Source organism: Harmonia axyridis, chromosome 7 (assembly GCF_914767665.1).
Source record: "Harmonia axyridis chromosome 7, icHarAxyr1.1, whole genome shotgun sequence".
NCBI classification, from domain to species: Eukaryota; Metazoa; Arthropoda; class Insecta; order Coleoptera; family Coccinellidae; genus Harmonia; species Harmonia axyridis.
Window position 1 is genome coordinate 28,299,812 of NC_059507.1, and position 25,307 is coordinate 28,325,118.

Below are 25,307 nucleotides of genomic sequence, written 5' to 3' on the forward strand. Positions count from 1 at the left end.
AAGTCTAAGATGAAAACTATTTAGACAATATTTACTATTACAATTACAATATTTAGACTATTTAGACAAATGGACGATAGACCATGGAAATTAAATTCTCTTTTTTAGTATTTGAATCTATGCAAGACATGACTAAATAATTTCTAATATATTGTTACTCATTAGAGATAAAAATTTTGACTCTTATAATATGTTTATATTACGATATGTTTAGAGTAGTTTTGTGGAATATCTAGTCGTCTAATCTTTCCAAGACCCTATTTACGTTAAATTTCATATTCGAGAAATTGATCCCTAAATAGTAATAGAATTTAAATCTACGGATCGAATTGAAAAAAAAAACAATATAAATCATCAAATTGAAAACTTTCAATACTAGGTACCTAAAATAATACTGAATACAATGTTATAGCGTCGGCGTTTTTTTTTAACTAGGAATGAAAAAGTGGATACTAGAAATCATCTGATACTAAGAGCAATGGTAATAGTAGTCCTGACACTGATACATGAACAAGAAGGAATGCGCCAAGGAAATAGATAATATTAACAGATAACTTTAACAGCAAATATCAATTTCATCGCATTTAGAGTTGTGGAATTCCTTCTAAATAGAAATTGTCTTGAGCGATTGTCACAATCGAATGCACTTTTAAGGTCGATATATATCAGATATAACACCTCAGAAGCCATTCACTAGATCAAAAGACTAGATACGTATCGTATTTGTAATCGAAGATATATAACATATTTTCGTACAGAAATGACATGATTCTAACGTCCTTATAATTCAAAGAAAATTGTTAATAGATCAAAGTGGTCACTGGATTTTCTTACATAAATGAAATAAATTTTTATCAATATCAACCTGTTTTTCAAATCATAAAAAATGAGTGTACACAGAGAAGATAATTAACACCGAGGTAATATGAATAAAAAAGATTAGAAGAACTATTTAAAATGATGGAACATAAATATGTTTATGAAGTTTTTCGAGTTGACAGAAGATCATTCTACTGAAGTTGTTGCAACCACTCTCTTATCCGTAGAATCTTTATAAGAGTGTAAAAAACGTTTTGACAACGACGTTGTTACTCCGATTCGCAGAATCTTCATAAGATTTTCACGAACGTTTCGACTACGATGTGTTCATTTTCAGAATTGTGAAGTTACTAACCACACTGAATCAAAAGTGTACATAAATGCATGAATTCAATCGTCATTTTTCAACCAATGAACAGAAACATTAATACAATGAGAATTCGTTCATCATATTAATGAATTTTTTTCATTTCATTAAGGAACTACTCCTAATGAGCCAATGAAATATGCATTATCAAAATGTTGTTTGGAGCTGTGGCTTCATACATCTTATTGCCAATGGATATTTAAGTGAAACAAAGAACACTAAACATTAATTTCATAATCATGTAATTGATGAATAAATATAGTTAAGGAATGAAATTTGATAAATTGATGAGAACGTACATTGTTTCAATTAAATCAAGTTTATGATTGCCATTCTTCTAGATAATGAACACTATTTTTTCATTGCAAAGTTACAAAAATATCTTCCGAAGGATTCCAAACTACCCATACTAGAAGCTCTAAAAATAAATAGAAGTAGACACAATAAAATTAAAATTTTATTGAACGGCCAAAAGAAAGTTAACAACTCGCCGCTTTCAGATATCATTCTATAAACCATTTATTGGTTGAATTTTCAGGATTCCTTGTTAATAACACGTAACCTCAGAGAATTTTTTCAAGTCAGAAATCTCGAAAAGGAAAAATGTTTCAAATGAATGGTAAATAGTTTTGAGAGGAAAGTTCACTTATACTTAAACCTCTCAACATTCCAAAGTTGACCTTCCTACCCCCAGAAGGATCAATTAAATGGAGGTTCTGACATAAGTGGACTTCCCTCTCAAAACCATCATCTTTTAGAAACATTTTTCCATTATGTCTTCTTTTCGAAAAATGATTCAGTTCAAAAAATCACCGGGTACACGGGATAGAGTCATTTTAAAAATTCGATTATTCAAAATATAAAATCTGAAGAACTGCGTTATTTAATTCCGATTGAAATGAATTGCCATCAACTGAAGACTAAGTCAATCCAATAGAGATTTTTTACAGTGAAACGAACTCCAAACAGACATGTTTTGACACATATTTACGGAAATATACGACTGGATACTTTATGTGGTCCACCTGTATGTAGGTTTCTTTAGTTATTCATTCAAATTACTTCGAGTTGTTGGTGATAGTTCAAATTCGCATAGCTATAGTAAGTTGCACTTCTTCAAACCAATGTCATAACAAGTCGTTTACCATGTCAAGAATGAAAAAAAATTGCTATTGAGGTTGAATGAATAAATTCATATATTATCGTCAAATTGTTTATAAATAATGATAATTCTTGGAAGGAAAAGTGTCAGATATTTTTCTTGAGAAAAGAACCATTGAAGGAAATGAGAACCCAACGAAGCAGATTCTTTCGGAGCCATAAAACAAATACCACCTGGTAGTTGATGCTAGTTGTCGTCATTTCGTAAGTAACAACTGCAGATTAATTATAATTTCCTACATTCCAAATGTACTGGCATTTTCTGTTCCGACTTATAATCATCGACTTTTCCTATTAACATCAAGGTCCCTAAGAGTTGCGAAATCTTTGCAAGAAGGCGAAAAGTAATTCGGATCAAGTGGTTTCACACTATTCCGCATGTTTGCTTATCGACTTATGAGTTTACTGAGAATTTAGAAAACTGGAATAGATTGGCAACCCAGAATTCAAATAGATTCCATAAATACGTTAAATAACGGCTTTTTCAGGTTACAACCATAAGTGGCATTCACGATGTTATCTTGTTTTTCATCTTTGTCTTATCGGAAAATATTTCTAGATCTATATGGTTTCATCATTTACCATATTTACAAACGTACCTATATTTGAAGTGATTAAAGCTGTGGATCACGTGCATTTACATTTCATTATTTTCTTATTCTGTTAATTTCAGAAAGAGAAATTTACATCTACATTAGGGTTATGTTCCATATATTATTCATGGCAAATAAGGAATAGATGTTTTATTTATTATTCCTTCCTATATCAGAATTTTTTCCTATCTAACTTTCAAATTATTCGAGAAGATCACATAAATAAGTCATAAAAAAATTCTAGATGAGAACTAATCAAGAGATTTTTAGTGCTCGTTAATTCATGCGTCAATTGAAGACTACAAAATTGTGATGTATTATGATGCCATTGTTGTCGGTTAGTTTATCTAAACTGATGATACTTTCCTCCTGGAATTCGACTTGAACATTGGAGTGATTAGTTCCCAAAAACATACCTTCTTACTCAATTTCAACCTAATCGCATTTGTTACAGAAATATTGAATATTTTTTTCGATATTCTGCTTGATTTTTCTGTAGTTTTGGTGAAGTGACAATATGTTATTTTGCATCAAGCTCGGAATATTATATCTAACAGGCCAATTGAAAAGTCCCCTGTCCACCATAGTAGGTAAAACACATTTTTTTGACAAAATTCGATTTTATTATTCAACATAGTTGCCTTCAACGGCGATACAGCGATACGATTTGTCTTTCGCTTCAAAATAGGCCTCAGTTTCGGCGCTAAATTTCTTTCCAGCGAGCATTCTTTTGAGGTATGAGAACAGAAAAAAGTCGCTGGGGGCCAGATCTGGTAAATATGGTAGATGCAGAAGCAATTCGAAGCCCAATTCATGAAATTTTGCCATTGTTTTAATTGATTTATGACACGGCGCATTGTCTTGATGAAACAGCACCTTTTTTTCTTCAAATGGGACCGTTTTTCTACGAGTTCGTCCTTTAAACGATCCAATAAGGCTATATAATAATCGCTGTTGATGGTCTGGCCCTTTTGGAGGTAATCAATGGATATTATACCTTGCGCATCCCAGAATACTGATGCCATAACCTTGCCTGCTGACTGTTGTGATTTTCCTCGGTTTGGATTCGGCTCATCGTGTGCAGTCCACTCAGCTGACTGTCGATTGGAGTGAAATGATTGATCCATGTTTCATCCATTGTCACATATCGACGCAAAAATTAAGGTATATTGCACTTAAACAGCTTCAAACACTGCTCAGAATCTTTAACACGTTGTTGCTTTTGATCGATTGTGAGCTCGCGTGGCACCCATTTTGCACACAGCTGTCTCATGTACAAACATTTGTGAATGTTATCAGGTACACGTTCAGATGATATCTTCACAATGTCTGCTATCTCGATCAACTTCACTTTACGGTAATTCAAAATTATTTTGTGATTTTTTTTTCTCGTCGGTGACAGCCTCTTTTGGGCGTCCACTGCGTTCGACGTCTTCGGTGCTCATTTCACCACCTTTAAACTCAGCATACCAATCAATGATGGTTGATTTTCCTGGTGCAGACCCCAGAAACTCTTGATCAAGCCAAGATTTCGCTTCAACTGTATTTTTTCCCTTCAAAAAGCTATATTTTATCAGCACACGAAATTCTTTTTTTTCCATCTTTTTTCAAATAACAAATGAAGTAATTATACTTACAACGCAATATCTCACAAACTAATGGTCGGACTACTGTAAAATTTTGACACGTATCGTTTGAAGGTTGATACTAACTAAAAATAATATGGATTCAATAATAGTACCATCATCTTTGCATCAGACCGGGGAATTTTCAATTAATAATAATAATAAGAATGCACCCAAAGATGGTGGCCTACTATGAAGCTAATCGAGTAAGAATCAGAGATGTAGGTATTGTTATCATAAACATTCGTCCAACTATTCTATTAACAGTTTCAAGTTCGACCTTCAAATAATTCAATAAAAATCTTATTACTCCAACGTTCAATTTCTAGGTTCATTATTTTTCACCCTCAACTATGATTGATTATCAAAACACGACATTAATTCCCAATATTTATTTACATAATTATTATCATTACGCCTATTCCTGATACAGGTCTCCTACACAGATCTTTTGTAGCTTTTCCGAGAAAGTACGTTGCATTTTAATAGTTATTATTAAATCACCGAACTGATTATAGTGAAACAGGAGAAAAGGAGGTGCCTCCCTTGAATTCTTGTAGGAGTTTTAACAATGTTCTCTTTGACGTCAATGGATTAGTAATAGAATATAGAATGCAAATCATTGACGTATTTTGTTGTCAACAATGACTTGTGTTCATGAGCATAATGAATTAGAACAACCTTTTTTTCAGGATATTATGAAGTGAATATCGAACATAAAAACTGAATGCTAGATGGTGACAAGGTATAAATCAGTAGGTCTCCTAACACACATTCATTTATTCCTCACTAAGAAGGTGCAACAAATCTCCGTCCTGCTGTTTCTCTGTTTAAATTGAAATAAATAATAATATGTATTAATCAATCCATAAATCTACTCTGATTGATTTATTATATTAATGCGAGTTTGTCCCCTGATATTATTCCAGATCTTAATTACCCAAATTTTGTCAATATGAAATAATAAATATTGCATTTCATAGGTTTCATCCAGTGGCGTAACTATACCATTGCGGGCAAAGTCATTAAATGGGGAAAATGGTCTCATTAAAATAAAATAACAATTCAATCTAGAAAAACACAATTCGATCGTTAACAGATATTTATTGATATAATTCTATCTGGGAACTGAAATAAGGGGTGTTTTTTAGCTGCATGAGAAGTTTCAATGGTTGTTGTCTATGGTTTAATAGTTGAGAATGTCAAATTGTGTTAAGATTTCTGTTGAATAAGGTTTGGCAATTCATCATAAACGTTCAACACTCAGGGCCGTCGTTAGCAAAACTGCCACCCTAGATAGAGACCCATTTTGCTGCCCTAACAGAAGCTTACTCTGGAGAATGCTAAAAATTCAAATTTTAATCCAATAGATGATTTAGGATAAGTGGAATGCAATCAGCAATAAACGTGCTGAACTATATTCTAATGAATAAATGATAAAATATATTAATTGAATTCAGGTTTCAGATCCTTCTGCTGAGTTTTGACTACATATAACGCTCGAACATTTCGTTTTTTTTCTTTGATATATGATTGAATTAAACAACCGGATGATGCGAATGAACAATTATTTTAAATTCGAATAGATGCTACAGATATTCACGATTCAAAGATGTCCAAGATTAGTGAATTCGATGAAAAAAAATCATCAGTGAAATTCGTTTAAATAAAAAAAATATTCAATTCGTTCTTCCAGTAATCCAGATTTCCCAGAAGAAGTAAGTAATCCCGCCCTTCATTATTTGCCGGCCCTTTAGAGGGGCCCTGTAGTTTCAGGATCCTAGCTCAGTTTCGATTTTAGAAAAATATTGAAAAAAAATTTTTTTTTGTTTAAGATTATCAGTAAAACAATCGGAGGATGCGGATGAACCATTATTCGATTGCGCCCACGCCCAACACTAGATAATTTGATATAAAAAATGAAGATTATTATAAAATAATGGAATGTGGTATGAAATAATAAAACTTCTTATATATATCTTTAGAAGGATCAGTTGGAAGTGATGAAAGCGAATTATTTTCTAATATTTTGCATTTCATTCTAAGGAATCAACATTCTGATTAGAGAATTGGAAAGAAAATAATCCTGAACCCCAAGGTGCAATAAAATTCGGCAACGTAAAGGAAACACCGACAAGCCTGATGGATGCATGTGTTCTTTTTTAGCGTCAATAACTGGTAAACAGCACTATGAGGGGATCACGCCACATCTGGATATTTATAAGTATAATTTATAATGCGGCACCTTTGCTGGTTTTTGATGTCAATTAAATTTGTCGGTATTCCTTTCTGTTGTTGCTGACTGAATTAAATCTTATCTGGTACTTTGAATTGCTACACATGTAATATCCTCATATGGTGTTGCAACCGTAGCCGTAGCGGCCATTTGGCGTTTTCCATCATTAATGATTACCTACGTCTTTACAATGAAACAAACATCTATTGATTTCTCTTGAAATATACTCTCTTTTTAATATCAAAGTGAAACCACTTTTTGAAGAATATTTTATTCACTACATCCTCTCTAATTTTCCTTTTAAATTTTCTATGGTTCTGATGAAGTAATCGGCTTGAAATTTTCATAGAGCTTGAAATTGTTATTTCATATGAATACCCAGATGGTTGTTTTTTCGATTATCCTCTGGCTCCGGTTAAGCGATCAATATGATACCTCACACTCTCATTCTATATCCAAATGCAAATTTTTGGATTTTATCCATTAACGTCGTCTGCGACATTTGAGAAATTTCAAGTTTCTAGGTCCTTCTAGTAGTGGCTGAAATGACGAATAGAATCAATTTTAAACAGTGGTTTGGCATCAGTGAGCCAAACCCCATCGTTTGATACCATTTACGGCTCAAATTTCTGAATATATAGACATTGCGATGACATGATAGTGATATAGTCCGGGAGCCAGTAACAGATATACATGACCAAGTTCCTCTCAAACGGTAATTAGTAGAATGCATCAGGTAATAGTAATAAAAAGCCTCGTGAACGTCAGCTGCGACTCTGCTGGGGGTAAGAGCGGCGGCAGCCCCCAAACACGAAGAAAAAAAAATTCAGTCATTTCCTCCCAACTGAAAATTTGTCAAATTGTAGCTTACCCAATATCTAGACGAAAAAATACAATCAGCTGGCTATAGCATGGTGGATTATACGTCAGCTGGTGCATCAAACATGAAAAAAAAAAAAATATTTTCAATAACAGCTCTGACAGCGACTCTGACAATGAATCAGAGAGAAAAGGACTTTCTCCACATGTTGCACAATAATATTTAGTTACTTCCACTCTCTGATTCAGTATCAGAGTCACTGTCAGAGCTGTCAAATTTATTTTTTTTTTCATGTTTGAGGCACCAGCTGACGTATAATCCACCATGCTATAGCCAGCTGATTGTATTTTTTCGTCTAGGTATTGGGTTAGCTACAATTTGACAAATTTTCAGTTGGGAGGAAATGACTGAATGTATTTTTTTTTTCTTCGTGTTTGGGGGGCTGCCGCCGCTCTCCCCCCCAACCGAGTCGTAGCTGACGTTCACGAGGCTTTTCATTACTATTATCTGATGCATCTCACCAAGTATCTCTCGAGAGGAAATAATCAACCAAATTTGCACCAAGCTCCCTAGGTTCGGAGAGTGCTCAAAAACCAAAATTTGTTGGTTACTCATCTGCTGCTAAATTGAAAAAATGCGAAGGCATAAGCAAATGAGTTCAAGTAAATGAACCATCCTTGCTACCTTCCTAAATAATCCAAAGACCTCCAAGAAAAGAATCATCAACTGACGACAACTTCTTTCAACTAAATTCTTCAGAAGCAAAAGTTTTCTTCGTCTTATTAGCAACGAGCCAATTAACCAGTAACAGTATTCATGAAATCATAGACAACTCGGCATAATTACTGAGATAAATTACCATCGAGTTCAGTATTTCAAGTTTAATACTGCTCAATTATCTTCCTACTTTTGCCAATGTCCTCTACTTATTCTTGCACTTGATATACTTATGCAAGTCATTTCGTAATAGTGGGGGATGATGAAAAGTGTAGGTAGTCGGATTCGATTGTTTTCAACATCGCACAGCATGCACCTTTATTACTGACTCAAACAATATTAGTTTCAACTGTACAATCAGTTTGGAATGTACCTACTGCAAATAGTGCAAATCTGGCTATATACTTTCAGATAATTACCTGTTTTGAACATTGGTAATTATATGTATGGACCTTTTCTGCACGGGATGAGGAAATATGTAAATATAGCTCAGCTCATAAAGTGTTTGATGTATCAAAATCCATGTATTCCGATTTGAAAAAATTAAGTAGAGGGGTGCGCGGCGTAGGAGGTGAAAAATATCAAATTCAAAAGAGCATAGGATGAATTGATGCTTTCGAAATTAAAAATCGACGGGTGCGAGGATTGTTCTTAATAATTCTTCGTACAAGAATTATTGACGAGTTACGTTACTTTTTTGGCACTCTGTATATGAACTCACATGACACATATGCACATCTTTTGACATTTGACAAGTAAAATCTACACTATTACTAAAAATGAAACATTCTGCTAAGAATCGTTAGTGAAATGAAACAATAAATACTTCAACAAAGCGTTAAAATTGATTGACTACAAAAATAATGAAAATTTTGTGGTCATTGTTCGCAAAATTAAAGCAATTTTGGGTCATTGCGAAGCACCTTCTCGGCAAGCGTTAGGGATACTGGTGAAAAAATTTGAGCTTTTGGGTCAAGTATGTGATGTGCAGAATCAAAACCATGAGCTTCGCTCAAGAACAACTGGTAATATTGCTACTGCAGCCTCTAGTGTTGACGAATTCAATTCTCCAATTGGGATTAGACAATGGTTAATGATTTTTTATGGTCAGAATTAGGCGATATTGATATAGACGACATTCGTTCTCAACAAGACGGCACTACATGCCACATAAACAACAAAACAATTACAATATTGTGAGAAAATTTTCCTGACCGTGTTTTTCCTCAAAGAGATGATCTCAATTGACCACCGAGATTTTATTAGTTATAATAAAGGCGATTTATTATTATTTTTATTATCATTATAAACTATTCGAAAAAAATTGTCATTTTAAGATGCTCAAACAAATGTTTACAACAATATTAAGGTGCCGATTTATTGAAATCTAATGAAACTGTTTGACATCATTCAATAAAAATAGACACGATAGAAGAAGTGAGCAAGCACTAATTGCCGAATAAAATGATTCACTCTTTTCAAGTTTTATTTCATATTACAGGAATAGGCAGTGAAATATAAATAATTGTTTCAATTGCAAGTAGTAAAAGAAAAAAAAAACTGTTACAAAATGGCGAATGCGCAAGATAAAAATTAATCTAAAAGCAATTAGGTATAATTAATCTTTCGATTGATTGAAGTCATTCTTTCTATGATAAAACAACCACAAGAATGTAGATATATGGATGTAGATGATCTGGATTCTCTTCCTCCTCACCACAGGATCCACACTCGTGCTAAACTCATTGTCATGAGCATAATATTCTTGTTCAGATCTAGATACTTTCCATATCTTGCTGTATCAAAATTTCTCTTTCGGTGTTTTCCTACTCCAGAAACTCTTCCTTGTACATTTATCTATACATTATAAAGTTTCTTATGCTACTTTTCTGGCAACTGGCAAGTTTTTGACCTCTTTATTTCCTTTATTTCTCCAGTGGCCGGTAACCCAGACTAAAGAAACCTTGTTTTTCATGCCTATTTCGTTGAGTTTTCTAACTGCAGAATCAATGATATGTGATTTCAATGCTTTGATTGAAGCCTGACTGTCAGAATGAATCTCTATGTCCCATTTCTGATAGTTTCTTACTAGGATCATTTCCACACACATCTTTCAATTGCAAGTATCTCTTCCTGAAAGAAACACGATACTGAGCATTTGGTGCCAGTCCCCGTCGTAGTTTTAGAACCCTCTGTGTGCTATTTGATGGTATTATTTTTGAGAACAGAGATAGTGGACTCCCTTTCCCAACTTTTTTTCTACTTAGCATCGTAGTGAAGGTTCTCTATACTAGTTTTCTTTATCATCTCGTCACTAGGAATGTCTGCTAATGGTTTGTTATTAGTCAGAGGAGACCAAGCTCTCTAATTCCTAATTTCCTCATGGCCGATAACTTTCCTGGATAGTCTCAGAATGGTCTCATGGGTTCATCTAATGCTACTGGTGTGCCCCAGGGGTCTGTATTGGGTCCGATATTGTTTTTAATATATATAGACAATATGGTATATAACGTTGCCGCGGATGAGAGGATCATTTTCGCTGATGATACATCATTTTTGAATAGAGCACAAAATAATAGAACACTCCAGCAAAAAGCTGAAAAATCTGTTCAGGAAGCCGTTGAATGGTTCAATGGAAACAATTTGAAGGTGAATCCTGATAAAACACAAAGGCTAGTAATAACAACAAAAAGCCATAATAAAGAAAGTATTTCTTTGCTCGGGATGTGCATCAGTGGAAATTTGACTTGGACTGAGCATGTGACTGAATTGTGCAAAAGGCTTTCCACATCATTATTTGCAATAAGACAAATAAAAAATATGCTTACAGAAAACGAAGAAATCCTCACCTATCACGCTCAAATTTGAATATGGATTTGTCATCGACGAGTAAAACCTTATCGTTTGGGACCACTACCGGCTCAAAATTTGGAAAATTGAAGACATTGTAACGAAATAATATCCGCAACAGAATATCTAATTTGCAGTTCCTTCAATTCCATGAATGTATTTCCGAGAAAAACTTTACACAAGAACGGTGGGCGGACATATTTATTATTATTCTATTTTTAGCTACTAAACAAAGAATTTTTCCTCATTCTTTTCCAGAGGTTCATCATTGTAGCAATAAATCAAAACCGTACAATAACTCAGTGCAGAAAAAACACACGAGCCAAGAAAGGTATCAATATCCTAGGGTGTGGTGAAATATAACGATGTTGTTGCACCATTCCTCTAATGTGAACTTTTCGCACAAACGCCTTCTACATGCACGCTCCATTTACCCTACGATAACTCCGATGCAGTTTTAGTGCAGAATTTCGTTGTCAGTGCCGGAAGTAATCTAAAGCGAGCTCGAAATTACATTAATTAGGTTGCAACTTTAGATGGTAATCTCAATCTGTGGGGATACATGAGCACAACAGATAGGATGTCATTGAGTATTATATTATTATGTTGTAAGTTGCATTAACCTATTTTAAGTAATTTACAGAGTATTTAACTTATTATACGTCATTTATCAACTAACTGTAATTTTTGGAATCGTTTCGTTTGAGAATGCTATATTTCACATAATTGCAATTTTTCTTCATTAATTGATATTAATTTAGAAAAATGATCTATTAATACGTTCATTTTACTGATTAATTGCTTTTATCAGTTTGTGTAATATACAGGGTGAGTCAATAGTGCTCGATCGGTCGATAACTCCGGTAAATTTTGGTCTAGGCGAATGATTCAAATTTTGACGGAATTGACAACACTCAACACATAAGCTCAATTTAATTTTTGATTCTACAAGCTGGTCAGAAAGTGGTGAAACACGATACCATCTTGTTCTTTTAAATGGTAATGTCCATTTTTTATATCATACCCATAATTTCCATGAATTTCTGATTTAGAAATACCCCAGTTGTTGTCATTTATCTGTGTAACGTTTTGACGTAGACCACTTTTTTCGAATGATTTCATGATTTTAGTGGTTTAAACTAAAGTTCATATCTTGAAAATACTAGTGGAATAAATTGAAGGATCAAAATAAAATTGGAAATTTTTAGCGGTTTTTCAAATGGCTGTATTTTCGATAACAATGGTCGTATCTTACTTTGAAAAAAAAAATTTTTGAAGCTTGAAGTTTATAGTTTAGAGATCTTATGATGAAAAAATTTTTCAAGCTACGTGTCCCGCTCAATCATAATGAATACAGTATCTAGAATTTCTGCGAAATTTTTGAAGTTTTCATTTTTGGCATACAGACATGGAGATTTTTTTCCAACTTAACCACTATATGGATGAGATAACTTGTTTATTCAGCTTCAATATCCTTTTTTCAAAATTTCGATGCCAGCACTTCTCGATGAAATATCGAACTTTGAATTGAAAAGGACCTTTTTGTATTTAACCATCAATATCTCACCAATCAATGATTGCACAGAAAATTTGAGGAATAATTTGAAATCTTGAATGAATTCTCTACAAGAAGTAGCAATTGGATTTTCGGAAAGAATTTTTCTTCGTTTTATACATTAATTTGAAAAGTTGATAAAAAAGGGCTTTCGGAGGCTTTTTGGATAATCAAGCGCTGAATTGAAAATATCGAAAAAACCATCAATGTTAAGAATGCGTTTTACAGTTCGATATCACTACAAAAATCCCAGAGAATTTCAATTCAATCCATGATGATGGTTCATAATCACGCCTTCTAACCATGTTAGGAAATCAAAAATAATTCTCAAATTTTGCAAATTCGTTTTGAGAATAAGCTGGTCTTTTTTTAGTGTTGTAAAAGTTCTATAGATCTATAGATTTCGAAATTCCCTTGGGTATATCAACTTTAGTTTAATTTAATTTGGTTTTTATCATCAAGGTCATGGAATGAAATTACGGAATCGCACAAGAATTGATAATGACATGTTGAATTGATTCATTTGGAGTCAATGAAAAAAAAATTGAAAATAAAAAAACAATTTGATTTAAAAAAAAATATTTCATGAATTCTGTTATTTTTCTGTTCTGGTATTGTTAAAAATGCAAAAAAACAATTCTAAAATTTTTTTTCTTCATTTTGTGGGAGATAAAATGAATCGAAAATCGTGATCCTTTAATTTTTTGAAACTTCGATCGAATGAAACAAAAAAACCGCTTCATGGATTAAAATGAAATTCTTTGAGATTTTTGTGGTTATATTGAACTGTAAAACGCATACTCAACATTGATGGTTTCTTCGATATTTTCAATTCAGCGCTTGATTATCCAAAATCCTCCGAAAGCCCTTTTTTTTATCAACTTTTCAAATTAATGAATAGAACGAAAAGATATCCGTTCCAAAAATTCAATTGCTACTTCTTGTAGAGAATTCATTCAAGATTTCAAATTATTCCTTAAATTTTCTGTGCAATCATTGATTGGTAAGATATTAATGGTTAAATACAACAAAGTCCTTTTCAATTCAAAGTTCGATATTTCAGCGAGAACTGCTCGCATCGGAATTTTGCAAAAATGATTGAATCTGAGTGAACAAGTTATCTCATCCATATAGTGGTGAGGTTGGAAAAAAAATTTCCAAGTCTGTATGCCAAAAATGAAAACTGAAAAAAATTCGCAGGAATTTTAGATACTGTATTCATTAGGATTGAGCGGTACACGTTGCTTGAAAAATTTTTTCATCATGAGATCTCTAAACTATAAACTTCAAGCTTCAAAAAGTTCTTTTTCAAATTAAGATAGATCATTGTCATCGAAAATACAGTCATTTGAAAAACCGCTTCGTACAATCGATTTTTCCAAGAGCTATACCATCTCAGACCACATTTCCCTAGTGTACCTACAATCAAAGATAACTAAACTCCAAAATCTTCCAACAGAATTCAAATTATTTCCAGCAACCAGTTGTACCTGCAGTGGAATCCGGTGATTTCACTTTCTTGAATCCATATCAAGATGCCAATTAAAAAGAAGCCGTTGACAAATCTCGATAAAACATCTCTACATCTGAAATTAAATGACTGCATGTACATGTTTCGCATTGTTGAGTTGTGTAGTCGTGTTCAGTGATCTGTTACCAGTCTTTTTATACGGGAAGCAATCAATACGTTCTATACACGCAATCCTTCTGATTTTTCGGAAACGCTGACTACAGAAGGGAATGCTCGATTGAAGGTTGTCTCTGTATTGAGGTTTTTCTTGGTTGCAAGAATGAATAAATCGATTTCAATGAATAAATATCTAGCTAAAATGAAAAAGATAATGTTTATTCAATATTGGCTAATCGGTAATTGCTTTATTTATGAAATCCACAGTGGAATTGAGCCCATTAACTGACTTCGAGATCCAAAGCTACCGGCCGACTGGGCGGACAGAATTGAATGTGACCACGAATTCGTCATCGTTGAATAGAAACATATCGTTTGAGATCATCCCAGACTTGAATTTTGAAGGGATAAATAATATTGAAATATAATTACAAAAATATTCAATCTGAAGGAATATAAAAAACTGAGTCTTTTATGAAACATTATTCTATTGATATCAATATTGTAAGTATTTGAATTTTAAAGTTATCAATTATATTGAAATATAATTAGAAAAGTATTCAATTTTTAGGCCTCTACAAAGTAAATGACACTTCTTTATAATTTTCTTCTTTTATTAATCAGGGGCAATCCTCATGGAGTAACTACTTTATAAAAGGTTGAACATAGTGGGATACCGCGTTTGAAGAACACGATCAACCTCACTAAACCGAACCTGCTGTTTTTGAAATTTATTATTGAAAATAATCAACCATTAACACTGCAATTTTTTGTAATGGCAATTACTTGTCGAACGTGAAAAGGTGCACCTTTTTTCTATTTTTTAATTTACTACAAAAAATGGTATTTTCATAAGGAAAATATTGTGGGGTAAAAAATATATCTTAATTTACCAACTGACTTTGGATTTGGACTTTGGGCAGATGCCACTTTTGAAGTTGTCATGACAACTTCAAAAGTGGTATATTCTAACACAAAAAATAAATTCTACATTTTGTTCATAAATTTTTTGTGTCTTGTACTTTTTACGCATTTGTGATCGATATCGAGAAAAATGTGAAATTATTTTTTGTAATTCGCTAGATTTAATTAAAATTTTCAACTGAAGGTAATCTAAATATCTCAAAAACTGAAAAAGCTATGAAGAAAAAACTGAAAAATTTTTAAATCTTTAACGCTCTCTAGTTCGGTAACGAGTTTGCGGTCACATTTTATGGAAAAAAGTCTTATTTTGACGCATGTTATCTTGATTCTTGATACTGAAATTAAAAACACTCAGTACAAATAGCTACTCAAATGCGCCTTTAAAAACTGCGTCATATTTTAACCATGGAGATTGTTACTTTCGAATAACTCAGGGTGATTTTTTGTTGAAATCGACAAAACGTCCTATGATGAATTGGATCAGGTGATTTTAAGTTCGAAAATACAATTTCATATGAAATTGAAAAGATGCCAGAGAGAAATTACAGAGCCTCCTCCATAGAAAATTCAAGAACTCGCAATTCGAAATTTTGAAGAAATCCGAATAATAGGGCTCAAATATACAGGGAGTTTCGTAATTAATCCTGTGAAGAGGTCATACAAAAGGTCATTTGCAACAAATTAAGTCCAGTCAACAAGGGGTCAAAAGTGGCAGGTTATACTGAGCGATAGAGGTTTTCGATTTTTCAAAAAATTTCTGAGTTGTACCGGAAAAGTAGGTATTGATTGTGTTAAAACTGTTAGGGTGTGAAAATTCAATTGAAGCTTTCTTTGAAGCTGAAAAATGAGGGTACTTCAGAAAAAATAATTGTCGCCCGTAATTTAAACTTCAATATTCAACATAATAAAAACATATAAAAAACATTCAAAGGTCTTGTTCAAATTGCTTGCCTCGATTTCTCATGCAGGCACATAGCCTATAACGTACTTCAGTGTCTGTTACCCGCAATGAAAATCTTTATTTTATTTCATATGCTGGGTGGCCTTCAACATCCTCTCCCTCAATTTTTTGGATATCGACACATGATTGTTGTAAATCAAACTTTTCATGTGATATCAAATGTAGAAGTCACATGGAGTTAGTTCTGGATATCTGGCGGGTCAAGAAATTGGTCCTCGCGTAGGCAGCAGTACGTCAATCAGATTAGATTAGAGATTAGATTTAAAGGAGGTTACATTTTACTGCAACCTAATGGTCTATTGTGTCCCCCATCATAGCTATTCTCTCCATAACGTGATCTATAGCTCGCCTTCCAGTTTCAGAGTTCTGATGAACTCCAATATCTGGGATGCCTCCAAGGAGGCTAATTCTTCACTTCTATAAGTTTCGTGTCCAAGGCAGTTTTTGCGTTGGCTAGCGATGGCATTCCGTCACCAGGTGATCCGGAGTTTCTTCCTCCTCCCCACAGAATCTGCACTCGTCATTTTCTGTTAGACCCATTCTCATGAGGTGTTTCCTAAGGTGGAAATGCCCTGTGAGGAATCCAGTGAGGAGGTGTAGCATATTCTTTCTAAGATCCAGATACTTCTCGGATCTTGTAGAGTCAAAGTTTCGAAGAAACTTTTTGGAGTGATCCAGACCAGGAAGATTCCACCAGAGTTTTTCTCTTTCGGTTACCTCCTTTTCCTGAAATTCTTTCTTGTAGGTGCATTTGTCTACACCACAGAAAGGTTCCGGGCCGATGAAAGGAGTTTGTGCTCCTTTTCTGGCTAGTGTGATGGCCTCCTCATTCCCTCTGATTCCCGAGTGGCCGGGAACCCAGACTAAAAAGACCCTGTTATTCCTACCCATTTCATCAAGTTTTTTTTTGCACTCTAATACCATCTTAGAATCGATGGTATGTGAGCTCAGTGCTTTAATTGCAGCCTGACTATCATAAGGTATTACTATGTCACGTTTCCGATAGTTTTCTTGCTATGTTGATTTCTACACATCTTTCTATTGCAAATATCTCTGCCTGAAAGACATTTAGACAGTGACCTAGCGATATTGAGCATTTGGTACCAGCCCCGAATACTCCAGCGACAGTCTCCGTCGTGGTTTTGGAATCTGTATACCATTTGATGGTATTCTTTTTAAGAACTGGGATTATAGACTCCTTTTTACGTCAATCAACTCAGAGATTTTTCGAATCGAAAAATCGCCATAGCTGACCAACCATCAACTTTTGACCCATAGTTGACTGGTCTTAATTTGTTGTAAACGAGGTTGCAGTTGACCTCCAGGATGACTCCTTCAAATGATCACGTCGAATTACGAAACACCCTGTATATAACTTATTTAATCGAAATTAAAAAATTAATAGAAATACGTAGTAATAAATTATTGTCCTTCAGAGCGCTCAGCTGCCAAAAACAATTTTTTCTGTCAAATAACCAACAAAATTCGATGAAGAGGAAGGTACTATTTATTGCATATAACACAATATCGAGTCAGATAAATTTGGCAAAGCAGGGAGCCAAAATGTCTGGCGGTGGCCCTGTAGCGGCTACCTATTCAAAATAAAACATCCTATTGGAATAGTATATTCTAAAACAAGTTGCAGAATGGGCTCCTATTCCAACACGAATGCGAAATTCGAAAACGAGCGACGGAAGGAGCGAGTTTTGGAACGCATGAGTGTTGGAATTGCCTTCTGCAACGAGTATTAGACGATATTCTCTCTATTTCAGTCAAGTTCGAAATTCAATGAAAAATTCAGATCATATATCCTAGTGACATTTGTATCGTATCTTGGCAGTTGGTGCGACTGTTACGAAAATTGACAGATTACGGAATTCCAATTCGAATCGTATGTTTCGAATTTTGAAAAAATTTAATATTACGCATTGAATTCGTGAATAATGTCTGACAAAATCTATTTAACACCAACAGAATTGAGAGAAATTGCGAATAATATCGCAAATCATTTAATTATCCAAATTATATTATATTGACAATAATTGACGTGTGTTGAATTTTGATAGAATTGGAAGTTTGACGTCTGTGTAGACAACCACAAAACGAAAAATATAACTAAAAACAATGCTGTAATGACTTCATTACAGCACTGTTTTCAGAACTGTAATGAACTCATTACGATACTGAAATAGAGAAAACCCTTTAAAACAGGTACTGCTGAAAATCTTCAATCATCTATATGGCAAGACAGCATGGTAGCACCAATTCAAAACATAGGAATTGTGGGAAACGTAAGATAATAGATACCCTAAGGATGAAAACAACCGTTAGATACGTTAATAAGTTAGCGGTGAAACACATTGATATCTTGTGTGTGACATAATAACCCCAGAAATGGTAGACAATCCCTAGGCAGCTATACCTATGATATTTGATATTTCACAACCCGATATCTCGTGTTCACGGTTCGGTGTTACCGGTAAACCGAAGGTAAATGCAGTAATGCCTGCTCATTTTTGTTATCGGGCTGAAATCTAACGGCTAGTTCTCTAAGGTGAAGTGAGTATCAAATTGATACATATAATTGATCTGTGCACGACGCAACTTAAGCAACGGATGTGGAAAAAATGAGAAATGGGAAAATGATCACGAGAACCGCCCAACGGTGTACGCTTTCCCAAGTCAATCTACCTATTCTGAAAGATATACCGGGTGGCCCACTTCAGACCTGAATCTCATTTTAAGTGTGTCAGTAAGGATATTTTGAAAATATTTTTTTGAAATATGTATAGGATAATCCAAAGCACAATATAAAATTATTTTCATATATACAGGGTGTTCGAAAACGAAGAAATAGACGAAAGTTTCATTTTCTACAGTGGAACATCCTGCATATGAATTAAAAAATGGAATGGCAATGAAGAGTTCGTTCAGATCGCTTTATACCTTACAAGCACCATTTACGAGAAAATCTCGAAAAATTTTTTCTAATTGGTAATTAATAAAGAAACCGGTTGGATACGCCGCTGATACAATGTTTTTCCGAGTAGACATATTGGCTACTCCTAAATAGGGAAGAAATTTTGAACTCTGGATTATAAAGAGTGAGCATAATTAATATTCAAACATTAACTACAAATAATGGCCAAAAACTTTCTTATTTCCAATGGCACTTCCAGTATTTATGTACAGGGTGGGCAAATTTCGATGTTTTAGCACTACATCTTTTAAACCAGATGAGATAGACAAAATCTGATACCCTATTTTCGGTCTCTTTTTCTGGGAAACTAACAAGGGTACTATTCATTTTTGGCCACCTTCTTTTGTTTTCGAGTTATAAGCGAAAATTGGAAAAATGGCGATATCGAAAAACATTTATATCTCCGCTAATATTGATGATAAAACTCTGAAATTAAAACATTATACAGGCACTTTTTTACGAATAATCCAGTGGCGTACTCGTATTTTCAAAAGGGTTTTCAATTACGAAGCTATGACCTAAAGTTATGTTTTTTCAAATGGAAACACAAGATTTTTGTGCCATTTTCTGAAAGCTTAATTTTTTCTGATTTCAAAAATATATAACATCGTATGATTCGTATTAAAATAAATAACAGAAAATGGTCAAAAGCCTTTTTTTACTTAAGAGTCTCAATATTTCTATGGTTTCAACTGTTGATGAGCACAGAAAAATTGAGTAAATAATCTCCGGATACATGCATCTCAATGCAACTCTTTCGATTGAAAAATTCGATCTTGTGGTTTCTCCGTTATTTCCAAATCAATTTTTAGATAAAAAATTTATAAAACATATCTAGATTCGAATTTTGTAGAAATAAGTGAAAAGCATAGAAATAATCAGATTGACGGAAGGGCACTGCTCTTGTTATAGAAAGCTCAATTTTTCTGTGTTCATGAACAGTTGAAACCATAGAAATATTGAGACTCTTAGGTGAAAAGAGGTTTTTGGCCATTTTCTATTATTTATATTGATCCGAATCATACGATGTTATATATTTTTGAAATCAGGAAAAATCAAGCTTTCAGAAAATAACACAAAAATCTAGTATTCCCTTTTGAAAAAACATAACTTTGGGTCATAGCTTCGTAATTAAAAACCCTTTTGAAAATACGAGCACGCCACTGGATTATTCGTAAAAAAGTGCGTGTATAATGTTTTAATTTCAGAGCTCTATCGTCAATATTAGCGGAGATATAAATGTTTTTCGATATCGCCATTTTTCCAATTTTCGCTTTTAACTCGAAAACAAAAGAAAGTGGCCAAAAATGAATACTACCCTTGTTAGTTTCTCAGAAAAAGAGACCGAGAAGTGGGTATCAGATTTTGTCTATCTCCTCTGGTTCAAAAGTTGTAGTGCTAAAACGTCGAAATTTGCCCACCCTGTACTTCTAATACTTTTTTTTCAGGGGGTCACTTGATATTAAAGAGTTTTTGGTTTTTTTTGTACTCCATCTGGTATCTTCATTCTTCTTCTTTTTTATCAGTCATTGCAGGTCCACTCTTGGACATAGGCCTTCTTCAATCTTCTCCACTCTGACCTGTCCTGTGCCTTCTGATGTCATCTATTTCCTACCTGTTCCTTGATATCGCCCAGCCATCATTTTTGGGGTCTTCCCACAGTACGTTTTGTTAGTCTGGGACAATTGAAAAAACTTTATTCCTTAGTTTCAATTTTTCGCCATTTATATGTATATGGTGCTCCTAAGATATAAAGTGATCTGAAGAAACTCATCACTATTTGAGCTTGCCATTTCATCTTTAAATTCATATACTGGGTGTTACATGGAAAAAAGAGTGAATTTCGTATATATCTTTTTGTTTGCAAATATAAAAATAATTTCAAATTTTGCCCGCTTCTTAATTCCAGAACTTTTTTTTGGTGGTCCACTGGTATTTTAGATAGATTTTTTATAGTTTTTTCGTATACGTATGCTACCGATTTCGAGAAAAAAATTTCAATCAATTCTCTAGTAATCATCAGAAGAATACAAATTACTTTGAAAATCCAGTAAGTAGGCTATAATGAATAAGTTGATTATAAATTTTGATACTCATTTACTCAATCCGTAGCGAATATTAATAAAGATGAACTAATATAATAATCACAAAAAATAGAACTACAGAAACACCCTGTATCTCGAAAACAAAGCGTTTTGGTTTAGAATTTTTTCTGAAAATTAACACAGGAATCTCTCATTCTACTCTCTACCTCCAATTTAAGAACACCCTGTATAGAAATTTTATTGAATCTGTAATTTTAAATCTCATATTGATTCCTAATTTTTCGTAATTTCTCATTTATACTACAGTTTCAATCGTTTTCGGTTCGGAATAGGTTTATAGTTGCATAAGGTGTGTTAACCACTTAGGGAACGGAATCCTAAATACATCCTCAAATACTCTTTTTTGCTTCTCTCGCTAATAGTTGCAAATATTGTGATGATTTTTGTGAAAAAAAATATACGATGTCCGATTTCAAAATTTCTACTCCCAAAAGGCATTCAGACCATGCTAATCAACTTCCGTGTCTGTCTACCTGTATGTCTGTCTGTGTGTCTCCGAAAATCCTTGTAACAATTTTTATCCGATATTAATTAAATTTAGTACCTATGGCCCCTATGGGTATTCATTTTGGACCCATAAGGGTTGTTTCTTGAGCATGTGCAAGCATAATAATAGTGCCTTTATTTTTAGGAAAAATAATACATAATATAGGGACGAAGTCTAGCTTAAGATACTCCACTCACCCCCCAAATAATAAAATTAAGGAAATTACAAAACGAAATAGAAACAACAACCATGAAGCAACAATGATAACAATAGTGAACTCATCTCAAACAAACAGACTGCTCACTCAACGTTTTTTCTTCAAAATTCTCTCAATGAGGTCACAAAGAACATCCACATGAAATTAAATAAACATTATGTAGGACCTTCAATGCATTAGTGAAGGCGCTGAACCGAATCTTGGCAACCTAAGCCTATGCATATGCCTTATGGCAACTTCATGAATACCCGGGCCTAAAAATCATCTTTTCACTGAAATAGGAAGGAAGGAAGAGAACTCGAAATTCTTTGTACCGTTATCATAATCTGAAATCGAAAATATTCTCCACCCTGATCCACACATGTTTAGTTTATTTTTTCGAACACTTTTTCCTCCATAATGTTTGCTCAAGCCAAAAATGAACCAACAACACGAGTTCTGCAATCTATACCTCGCAACAGAATCAATATAAGGATAAAAAATTGTTAACCCATAGTCAAATTTAAACAATAGTCACTAGTGGCTCGCAAAGATACTTAAGTCGCAACAGGTGGGCGGCTAGGCCGCCTGACCTAACGTCTATGGACCTTTACCTTTGGGGAAGTTTGAAGATATAATTTTCCCCATAGACATTAGGTCCATAGGCGTTAGGTCAGGCGACCTAGCCGGCCAACAGTTGGGAATTCGAACCTGAGATCAGAATAATATCAAGTATGCTATATTTTTGGAATAGTAATAATATCTCTATCGAAATATGTAGAAATATACTTAGCTATTACCGTGAATAAGCATGTCACGCTTCATCAAAATTTGTGGATACTTAATCAAAGTTTTTGAGTAGTTAAGAAAAAAACGATTTTCTTAATAACTTGAACACACTGTATGAAATCGAAAATATGTTCAAGAAAAAAAACTTATTTCCTCTAAAAATCCTTTTATCTTGGTGTTAGCCTGGGTCAATTTGGACTGCAAGGATAGCGAGACGGGCGGACAGAATCGAACTTGAGGACCGATCCGTCATCAGTGACTGGAAACTTATCGGTTGAGAGCATTTTCATTACAAAATTGAAAAAATACAGACATTGTGACGAAATAATAAAACGATGTGTTCAAGGAAGAGCAGTCAAAAAAATAAATAATATATAATATTTTCCTTATCTGTAATAAATTTATATCCAGCATGAATAATGTACTCAGTGGTGTTTCATTTCATAAAGATTTTGAATTAGCCTAGATGGGGTTAGTATTAAATGAATGAATGAATGAAGATTCTAAATTATTATGTCAATTATATGTCCATAATTGATTTTTCAACCTACCTGCACTGAATTGATACCATGTATATATTACGAAAACGTAGATAATTTGAGATTCATTTCATCCCTTTTTCCACAAGATATACAGTATAGAAAATTCTACTAGTCAGAGTCTTGAAACAAATTCTAATATTATTCGATTTTGGATGGAGGGCCAAAAAAATTATTCAAATGTGATATACCTGAATCACTCGATACAGCTTGCAGTCACATCACAAACCAGAACTAAATTTTTACTTCAACACCATAAAGCAATCATAACCTTCCTTTGTGGCAAATATAACAGTGAAAGTTCAAATCCTAAAAGATACATCTCATGCGATTATTCAAAAGAGGGGAAACACCCAGGCGACTATAAATATCAAAATCGTGAAGTCTTTTGCACCATTCACCTTTTAACATCTTGAACAAACACAAACATGAGGGCATTCCAAGTAAGCGAAAATTATATTATAAATTTCACCTAAAAATTAATCTTGAACTCGTGAAGATATTTCCTGATCAAAATTATGTTTTGTTCTCCAATAGAATAGAACAAAATTTTAGTTGAAATTATGAAATTAGTAACATAATTTGTATAATATTTTCAGGTGATAGCTTTGGTTCTCGCCGCCGCTGCTTTAACCTCTTGCGAGGAGGCTAAAAAGCAAGAAAAGAGAGGCCTTATCGGTCTAGGATACGGATATGGCAGTGGCCTCAGTCATGGAGGATCAGGCCTATCTGGTGCCTATGGCCTCTCCGGTGGGTACGCCCTTGGAGGTTATGGACTTGGATCTGGACTGGGAGGACTTGGAGGTGGATTGGGAGGTGGATTAGGAGGTGGACTAGGAGGCGGAATCAACACAGTTACTACCATCAACAGAGCAGTCCCAGTTCCAGTTCCCCAACCTTACCCAGTAACTGTGAATCGTCCAGTACCAGTTCCAGTGGCTCAACCCGTTCCAGTTCCAGTAGATCGTCCAGTAGCAGTTCCAGTTCCCCAACCCTACCCAGTTACCGTCAACCGTCCATACCCTGTCGAAGTACCACGTCCATACCCAGTACCACATGCAGTACCTGTACCTGTCAGAGTACCCCATCCAGTACCTGTATCTGTACCAGCCCCATACCCTGTAAATGTACCAGTACCTCAACCCGTTGCTGTACCAGTAGCTGTCAGTGTTGGTGGTGGCATTGGAGGAGGATTTGGGCGTGGTCTTGGAGGCGGTTATGGTCTTGGAGGTGGATATGGTCTTGGTTCCGGACTAGGTGGACATGGAATCATTTCTGGAGGTTATGGATCCCTTTCTGGTGGTCATGGATACATCTCTCATCACTAAATGTTTACGGATTCTTTATAATCAGACTGTCTGTAAAATATACGAGCCAATGAAAGTATTGTGACCATGTACATATAGTGAGCAAATATAATTATTACCACAAAATTGCTTTCATCCATTTTTGAACTAATGACTCATTTTGAATACCCGTATTAATTCTCTTTGGTAAACATAAGTTACCTAATTCAAATAGTTAATACTGAAAATCTCACTTTGGTTTAATTGTAAGCACTTTCATCTCATAATATCTCGACTCTTATGAAAGAGTAAACTTATAATAAGGGCATGTTTCAGCACTTGCTGATTAAGTCCCAGAAGTTAATCCAGCGGATAAAATCTCTACTGGATAAATTTGTTAGATAATTTTTTTCCAGTTCCACGACACTCAGATCCCGTAGCAAAATATCTGCCAGATATGACTATAAAGTTTTGGCGAGGTGTTCTAAAGCCAATTTCATTTCATCCTGAGATCTTTTCAGCAGAAAAATCGGTTACGCATTTATAGAGAGTTTGGCGAGTCTTTCTCGAGCCAAGTTATGAGGTGCACCCCTCTCAGGGGTTTGATATTTCGACCCTGAGATCGCTGGTGGTCTCATCACTTGTGCTATCTAGCGATATCCACCCAAGA

At 34.2% G+C, this 25,307-nt stretch overlaps 1 protein-coding gene across 1 annotated transcript; it reads left to right on the forward strand.

Moving 5' to 3' along the window:
- Positions 1 to 23,640: 23,640 nt before the first annotated feature.
- Positions 23,641 to 24,784, forward strand: LOC123684263 (glycine-rich protein 5-like). The gene is made up of 2 exons (XM_045623445.1): positions 23,641 to 23,794; positions 23,951 to 24,784. The coding sequence occupies exons 1-2, from the start codon at positions 23,780 to 23,782 to the stop codon at positions 24,677 to 24,679; spliced, it is 744 nt and encodes a 247-aa protein (XP_045479401.1). The 5' UTR covers positions 23,641 to 23,779; the 3' UTR covers positions 24,680 to 24,784.
- Positions 24,785 to 25,307: the final 523 nt, after the last annotated feature.